The 9,277-nt window shown below is 42.2% G+C and overlaps 1 protein-coding gene across 1 annotated transcript; it reads right to left on the reverse strand.

The window, feature by feature from the left end:
• Positions 1 to 1,600: 1,600 nt before the first annotated feature.
• LOC104109045 (desmethyl-deoxy-podophyllotoxin synthase-like) lies at positions 1,601 to 4,416 on the reverse strand. Its single transcript, XM_009618225.4, has 2 exons — positions 3,326 to 4,416; positions 1,601 to 2,572 (listed from the first exon to the last, which is right to left on the reverse strand). Exons 1-2 carry the CDS (start codon positions 4,247 to 4,249, stop codon positions 1,934 to 1,936), a joined length of 1,563 nt encoding a protein of 520 aa, XP_009616520.1. The 5' UTR covers positions 4,250 to 4,416; the 3' UTR covers positions 1,601 to 1,933.
• Between the last annotated feature and the right edge of the window lie 4,861 nt (positions 4,417 to 9,277).

Genomic DNA, 9,277 nt, shown 5'->3' on the forward strand with positions numbered 1-9,277 from the left:
TCCAAGTCACCCAGACCGGTGACATCCTCTACCTCAGCAAAATAACCATGGAAACAATCTTCCTCTCTGTGGGCTCCTTCCCCTTAACAAGTCTCCGCAGCCTGAGCGTCATGTATTATCGAATCAGAAATTGGAGGGAAGGAGGGGGAGTCCCCGATCTTTATTGACCTAAGTGGGTCGTGCGAGGCATTGCCTCTGTTCTGGGGAACCTCGAGCCTGATTTTTGCACCAGCATCGATTGCCTCCTCGGTAGCATTCCCACCTCGAGGTGAAGTATCTTCGGCTTTTTCTGGATCGAGCTCATCAGGCCGAGGCAAAGCAGTTTCGGCTCCCGACAGCCCAGTGGTTCCTTGAATCTCAGTACCAGCTTGCAGACGAGTCCCCAGTCTGGAATCTTCTTCTTCATCATCTCCATTTTCAGCCTCAGCCCTCAGCCGTTTGACTGACTTTATAGTTAGGCGGATGACTTCCCCCCAGGCTTACGGGACCTCCTAGCCAGTCTTTTCTTTTCCGGGCCCGAAGAGCTCGGAGCCTCTTTTCTTTTCTTCTCTTTGGCCTGATTAGGGGCTGGCTATGGAAGAAGTGCCTCTTCTTCAGCGGAGGGGGGCCTCATTGCTACGTCTTTCCCCAAGCCGACAAAAGGAAAAAGATGAGTAAGTCCTATGCGAAGCCCGAATGAAAACCGTTCTAAGAAAAGAAGATTACCATGGTTACGGGCCACCCACCGACCCTTTGATAACTCCATCCAAGCATGCTCGGAGTAAGACTTTTGCGACAGTAAACCCTCGACCCATTGCTTCAGGTCGGGGATCACTTCCGGCACGACGGCCACAAATACAAAAAAAAAACTTAGATGAGGAAAGAAGATGAGAAGTAAAACAAAATATTCAAGGCAAAGCAATACTTACGATTCATGTTCCATTTTTCAGGGAAAGGCATGTCCTCGGCAGATATCAGGTCTGAGTTCTTTATTCGGACAAACCGACCTATCCAACCTCGATCTCGGGTCTCATCTATGCTCGAGAACGGGGGTTTGGTGGCTCGGCGGTAAAGCTTGATCAAGCCTCCTCGATAAAGTCGGGGGCTGTAGAGACACATAAGATGATCAAGGGTAAATGGATGCCCCTCGATCTTGCTTGCAAAAACTCGGAGGAGGATCACGATCCTCCAGAATGATGGATGAATTTGGCCAAAAGTGACATTGTACCTCTTGCAAAAGGCGACGATGACGGGGTCCAAGGGACCTACGTGAAGGGGTAAGTATAGACACTCAGATACCCCTCCACATGAGTGGTGATAGATTCCTCGAGGGTAGGAACTACTACATCTTTGCCTACCCAGTTGCACTCTTCCTTCACCTTCTCGGGGATGTCTTCGGTGATTGTACATATGTATCTCGACATCGGTTCGCATCGACCCGGTGTCGAGGGTGTATTCTCTACCTTAAAATCGAAAGCAGTGGGCACCTTGTCGGAATGAAGTCCTTAAGGGGATGCTCTGCCGCGGCTCCATCGCCGACGGGCCTTAAAGAAGAAGCGATTTCCTTGTGTGGAACGGTTTTTGAAGTCTTAGCCATTCTTATAAGTGGAGAAGAATGAAATGGAGGAAGAATGCTTGGTGTTTTGCGATGAAACAAGTAAGGAAATTGAAACTACTTATAAGTTTAATTGTTATCCAATTTAAGGGTAAACACACTTACATTTTACAACACCAACAAAGTTATAAATTAAATGTACAACATAAGTGCAATGTTTTGTCGTGGTGATCCTGAGAAAACAACATTGAGAACTAGATTATGAGACTAACTTTTAGCAACTCATAGGTACTCCTTTTGAATTAAAATTTATAATGCTCGAGTAGATTGATTGAGATAGTTGGGTTGTATTTCGTTCTAGTAGTACGAGTCGTCACTAGAATTCAACTAATCACTGAACTAATACGAATCCGTCGTCCCATTTACAGGAACGTAAGGGGAGGCAATCAAGCACAACTTAGTTTTTCTTTCAAGACTCGTACTAAATTTCTCAGTCATGTCTAATTCTTGAGGACTCATCCCACTGGGAAGTTTCCAGTCAAAATGATAGAGCAATAATGCTAGAGAAACTTCCACACTCGCCATTCCAAAGGATATTCCTGGGCATATTCTTCTTCCTGCACCAAATGGCGTGTACTCAAAATGAGTTGGTACGCTTTCAATTGGACTACCATCAAACCTATCCGGATCAAATGTTTCCGGATTTTCCCAGTGTTTTGGATCTCTTCCAACTGCCCATAGATTTAGTAGCACTAAGGTTTTATTTGGTATTGTATATCCGTCGATCTCACTCTCCTCCCTGGATTCTCTAGCGAATGAAAGAGGACCTGGGGGATGAATTCTTAGAGTTTCCTTGATTACCATTCTCAAGTACGTTAGCTTTTGAATGTGACTTTGATCGATCCTTTCTGTTCCCAACTTGTAGACTTGTCTCACTTCAGCTTGTGCTTTCTTCATCATTTTCGGATTCTTTACCAATTCTGAAAAAGCCCACAACATGGCTGTTGCTGAGGTTGAAGTTCCAGCTACAAACAACTCCTGCCAGTGCATTCATTCAAATTTATAATAAGGACGACCCCAAGAATACGAAACGCTTCATTTGTACCATTTTTATAGGAAGGTGTTTGATTGGACTCTAAATTCAAGAAAAGATTTTTAACACATAAACTAAATAAATGCAAGATACCAAAATCTCTCTTACTACCAATAATTACATGTGTAGTGGTTAGGGTTTCACGTGTCTTTTCATTTTGTGTCTCCTAATAAAAGATAAATTTTTATATAAAGTGGGGTAAAATTAGGATGCTAATAGTAAATATTTAAAAGAAAGTGCACATGTCATATAGAATGGACATTAATAATAACATATGAAATAGTATAAAGTAAAAATAGTTGGCGGAGCCCCCCCACATATATATATATATATATATATATATATATATATATATATATATATATATATACTCAGAAAAATGAAGGAAGTCACAGTCCGACTAACCCACCAACTCTGTCAATGATAGGTCATGATAAACCAATGGTTATAGATTCGAAATCCACAAACGGAAAATATAAAACACATGAAGTCAAGGTTCTAAGATTATTATTTCTCTTTACTTTATCGCCCTCCTACTTAAGCAATCAACGGCTCTCAGATAAATCTAACAAATTGTAGTACAAACTTGATGCACATAAGTTATTTATTCTGTCCAATAGACTTGCGATTAAAGGAGAAGAATTAATGAGTGGTAACAAAAAAAATGGGAGAAATTAAGACAAGAAGAGGCTACTTACAAAGACTGTAGCTTTGATAACATTCCTAGTAATAGGAATCGGAAAATCTTTGCTTTCCTTAAGTCTCAGAAGTACATCCACAATATCTTCCTCTATTTGCTTGCCATCACCATCACCATCAGTTCCTCTCTTCAATTCATGTTCACGTATAATTTGTTCAACAATATGATCAGCCTTCTGATGCATTTTCGTTAATTTTCGCTTTAGGCCACTAATTAATTGAACTATTTTCCAGGAAGGAAAAAGATCAGCTGCACTGAATATTCCCGCGAAGCTTACGAATTCTTTCATTACCATTAAAAATGACTCCTGATCTGTACATGCTGTCCTACCAACAGCAGCTTTACAAGTGATAGCAAATTGCAACAAACTCAGTCTTTCATTCAAGTCAATGGGTTTCCCTACTTCTGCAGCTGCAATTGACTTAACCAGATCACGCACCTCGTCAAACATCATAGGAACAAACGAGTGGATCCTCTTCAGACCAAGGAGTTCCGAGTTACAAATTTTGCGCATCTGTCTCCAGAAGTCACCGTATGGAGCGAATGCCATATCAGAAAAACCGTACATCATTATCTTCCCAACGAAAAGCTCTGGCCGGTTAGAGAAAGTGAGATCATGTGTTTTGAAAAATTGTCTGGAAACTTCAGCAGATGAAACTACAAGAACCAAACGTTGACCGAGCTTTAGGTGCATCAAAGGTCCGTACTTAGCTGCTAATTTACTCAGAGCAACATGTGGTTGGAACTCAGATGATCCGAGGCAGAGCAGTTGGTGCAAGTTCCCGATCAGTGGGAGCTTCCTCGGCCCTGGTGGCAATTTCTGCTTACTCTTAGCATATTTGTTGTACCCTTTGATTATTATGAAACATAAGGGTAACAGTACAAGGAAAATGGAAACGAAGAAAGATGTCTGGATTTCCATGGGAATCTGAAGAAAGATTGAGAGGTTCACAAAAACCAAGTCTGCTTAGCTTGCCAGGTTTTTGAGACGTCTTCTTTCTGATTTCCTCACTCCACTGTTATATGGTCATACAGTATAACTTATTTAACTTACATATGCCCACTGATAGCACAAAAGATTTTTACATTATCATGTCATTCAAAAGATAAACACTTCATAAAAAAAATGATATGTTAGTATTTTGAAGCTTGATTAATGCGGTTTACATCTTCGGTATAGTTTGCGAGCTATTACACAATAAGCAAGTTACTCAGTGCGCACCCAAAGAGTAGCGACTCCGGATCCTTGGGAACTTTTCCCTGATAGTGTAAAATAATTCATATTAATAAACTAGGGGACAATCAGATAGCACCGAGCGGAGCAAAGGGAAGGAGACTAATTTAAAATTTTGTTTTGGTGTATGGCCAAATATATTGAAGAAAGTATTGGGAGTTGAAGATTTATAAATTTGTAATGGTGAGCCACGCTTACTCAAATTTAATATTTCTCGTTCCTAACCGATCGAATCTTCTGGTTTCACGTGGTGTGAAGATTAGATTAAAATAAAAAGGGCTGTTATGACTACATTAAATTGTGTGTACATTTTAAGTTTTTTAAGAAGCTTAAATAAACTAAGCTTTCTTATGAAGAGGCTTACCGTGAAACAAGTAGGTTGTAAGTAGCTCATACAAATAGATTGGAAGCAATCGGAAAGGATTGTAATCAACTTATTACACGCAACTTGCTTTCTTATGTAAATAGAGAGTAATAAATTGTTTCAATTTGAAAAAATAATAATACATTACTTTGTCTTTCTCTATATATTCACTCTCTTCACTTGCTTTATATCTTATAGCACGTTATTAGCCTCAGTCTCTACTATTATTTTTATGATGATTACTTCTGTTTACCCTCAAAATCGGATAACAATTTAATTTATATGCGGTTTTAAGAATACGTGATCTAACTTGATACAAATTGAGAAATCATATTACTATTGAAATAAATGATAGAAAAGTAAATGCAAACCACACAAGTTGAACAATCTTGGCGTTGAAGGTTGGTCACCCTCGAGTCAAAAATGCCTTAATCGATACCGAAACAGAATGATGCGATAATAAGAACTAGTAATACCAGTATATTACTTTGAGATGCGTGTTACAATATGTCCAATGAATTATCATACCCCCCTTTATATAGTAGAGGAGTCTTTCTGTAGGTACATTTCTATAAAAGGTAAAAATCTCTTGTTTTGCTAATTGTCGGTTCCTTGCCGATATACGCCGAGATTCCTACCGTAATATCCGTCCGGTCGCAGATATTTCGGTCTTCTGTTTGTTATTTTCGAGCTCGCTCGAGGCTAAGGTCAATTCCGGACTCAACGTTCCTCGAAGACAGGTCTTCCGACCTCAGGTTCTAGCTCGATGAGACTCGAGGTCAATCTCCAGTCCGTGGTCGCCATGTTCTAAGCCAAATTTACAAAGTTGTAGTCGAGCTAGACTTCGATCGTATACAGATAGTCCCCTCAATTTTCAGAGAGTAGACGATGAGAAACGACATGAACTTCTGATCCTGATCTCGATATTTTGTGATAGAAACGACAAAACAGTCAAAACGTCTCGTTAGTTAAGTCTTAATGGCATTAAATGCCTGCCAGTTCCCGGTCGGCCACTCCCAGATATGAACAGTCCTCGAGAAACTATAAATACCCCCTCATTATCTCATTCAAACTTTACTTTCAAAACTTCTGCCCTCGTACCTTAAAAATTTCAATATTCCCAAACATCAATTTTCTGATTACTCCGAAATCGCTTTATAAAAACTTATGTTCTTTACCCGAAATTATCAAGCATATCCTTTTAACTTCCTTTATTTCCTCAACTTTCCAAAAAAAAATGGCGAAGACCTCAAAGTCCATTCCCCAAAAAGAAATTCCCTCTGCTTCGCGACTGACTGAAGACGAAAATGTTTCGTCCGCTGCTACTGAGGAAACGACACCAGAGCCCCCCTTAAAGATGTTCATTCCTGCGGGATGCCCGACCGGTGCTGATTTCAAGGTCGAGAAAACCTCTTACATACCGGGTCCATGCGAGTCGGTCTGATTCCAAGGTCAAGGAGGATTTCAACTGGGTTGGTAAGCACGTGGTGGTGCCTACGCCCGAGAAATCGATTACTACCCACGTGAAGGGTTTTTTAAGTGTTTACACTTAACCCTTCATGTTGGGCCCCTTGGACCCTGTCATCATCGCCTTTTGTAAGAGGTACGAGATGACCCTCGGTCAAATTCATCCCTCTTTCTAGAGGATAGTGATTCTCCTATGCTTCTTCGTAAACAAAATCGAGGGGTGTCCCTTTACCATCGATCACCTCATGCGTCTGTACATTTTCTGACTCTATCGAGGGGGATTAATAAAACTTGCCCGTCGGGCCAGTAAGGCCCCATTCTCGAGCATAGAGGAGGATCGGGACCGAGGCTAGTTGGGCCGATTCATTCGAGTGAAGACCTCGGATTTAATTTCGGCCGAGGAAAGGCCATTTCCCAAGAAATGGAACATGAAACATAAGTATAACCTTGCCTTTAAGATTTAGTTTATTGGTTTTCCTTTTCCTCCCTTCTTATCTATGTTTTGTGGTGCAGCTGTTGCTCGAATGCCGGATGCAGTTCCTCGACTCAAGGAGTGGGTCGAGGGCATCATGTCATAGAAGCCCTATTCCGAGCGCGCGTGGAGCGAACTTTCTAAGGGCCGGTAGGAGGCCCATTCCTACGGTGAGATTCCTCTGCTGAATGCATAACACTTAGTTTTTTTGCCGCGCTCCTTCTCACTTTTTCTTCATTTGCAAGTCTTCCCAAAGATGTTGAAATGAGGCCTCCATCCGGTGATGAAGACATCCTCCCCGAACCATCTGCTCCGAGGCAGTATAAAGAGAAGAAAAGAAAATGGGCTCCGAGTTCCCCGAATTCGGAGAAGAAAAAATCAAAAAAGACGTTGGTGCGCAAATCCAAGAAAAGTACCAGCGCCGGGAGGTTCCACCGGACTCACTGAATTGACTGAGCGACGAGTCCGAAGACGAAGAAGAAGAAAAATCTTCCGAGATAATGACCCGCGTGAGAAGCGGTATCGAACTGTCTCAAACCAGGGTGGCCGATGAGGAGGCAAAGGCCGAAGCCTCCGATCCAGGGAGGGACGAGGCCATTTTGCCCTGAGCTGGGGAGGTCGACAAGGAGACCACGGCCGGTACTCCTCGAGTAGAGTAAAGTGCCTCGAAGGATGCACTTAGGGTGATAGATCTCTCCAGGTCGCCGTTATTTACCAACTCCATGATCAACGAGGCTCATACACTGAAAGAACGCTCAAATGAGGGTTCTCAAGGGGCGGCTGATTCTTTCAAAAACTTCTTCGACAACTTAGATTCTACTGCATCGGGGGATGTCACCGGGCTGAGTGACTTATCGGTACCAAAGAAGGTACCATCTTCGGGAGCCAGCAGGACTTCTTCGAGTTCGAGATTAGTAGACCGGTTCCCAGCTCCAAGTGCAGATCCTTACCGGAAGCGGTCAATCATTATGTCTATCCCGTAGGATGCCCGGGTTCTCTCCGCCCCCATGGGGGTTGCCTGCTATCTTCAGTGCTTGGTGACCGAAGAGGACTAGGCCAAGATGGATGAGGTGGAAGCGCCATGCTTGTTCAACGGAGCTCAACATGCGTTAAATCGGGTAAATTCGAATGCCTCTTTATTATGTACTTAGATTTAAGTCGCAAATAATCGTAACATCTCTCTTTGTATTTGCAGGCCTCGGTGCTTCATCACAAAATATTTTTCCAATATCGGGAAGAGTTATACTAACACGAGGCTGAGACTCGGGAGCTTACTGAGAACATGGACGCTTACAAACTTCTCAGTGAGAAACTCCAAGCTGAGCTAGAAACGGCTCGGAGGAGCATGCTGACCTGGTCGAGCAGGTAAGACAAGTATTTGATGTTAGTGACGATGATTCAGACACAATGGCTAATGACCCGAACCTGCAGGTTCAAAAGAAACTTAACCAGATCGAGCAGCTCCAGGCGGCGGTGGATACGGTGAAAGCTGAGGCCGAAGAATGGAAGAGAAACATATACCTCCTGGCCTTAGGATCCTCTTAAACATTTTTTTCTTTTGTTTTTTTAGGCTATTTTGGCCGTTGTAGAATTTTGTATTGGGGCTTTTTGGCCCTTGTAAAAAGAATTTTGGATAAATATATAAGGCTTTCTTTCCTTTTTACAACTTTCGAATTTTTTCCTTTGCTTTATTATTTGTATTTACAAAGATCGAAATGCCTTAGCATGAAATAATTAGGTTATATTCGAAGGTTCAAACAAACCTTGCCTTTACATTATTCTGTTTTAAGGCATCTTGGGGGATCGATTTTACTGGAAACTTTCTCCAAAAGTAAGTAACTTAGATTATAGTTTACTGAGGGTAGCCTTTAGAACTGGTTATGAAAATTTTCTTTTTGAAAGCCTTATTTTTGTTACGAGACCTCGGACATCTCCGAGCCATTTTAATTTAGTCGTGGCCTTTTTAGTTTGGGTGTTGCTCAGTGGGTCGCCCCAAGTTATCCGGGCTTGCCTAGGATAACATTCCCCGAGTGGGGATGGTCGTGGCCTTTAAGATTCGGGCGTTGCCTTATATGTCTTATGCCCCAGAGCTCCGATAGCCCGGACCATCCGATTTTGTTTTCGGACGGGTAGTTTGCGAGTGAGAGTGATTGTTAAAACTCGGATTAAGGTGGCCCTTGGGCTCGATTACTTTGGGGTATCGGACATAGGTAATTTTTTGAGAAATGCAAGAATTATTTTTTAAAAGGACAGAATATTTATCCGCAAGAGGGAGACTTCTTTTTATTCTTGGCCCTTCGATTGTAATACCTCTCGATCCGCTATTTTTGAGCATCCAACCAGACGAGGGCGGCTTCGCGCCTTTCGTCTAATAGCTCCAGGCTCGTACTCATGGCCTCATCATTCGATTCCG

This window comes from Nicotiana tomentosiformis, chromosome 8 (assembly GCF_000390325.3).
Source record: "Nicotiana tomentosiformis chromosome 8, ASM39032v3, whole genome shotgun sequence".
NCBI lineage: Eukaryota > Viridiplantae > Streptophyta > Magnoliopsida > Solanales > Solanaceae > Nicotiana > Nicotiana tomentosiformis.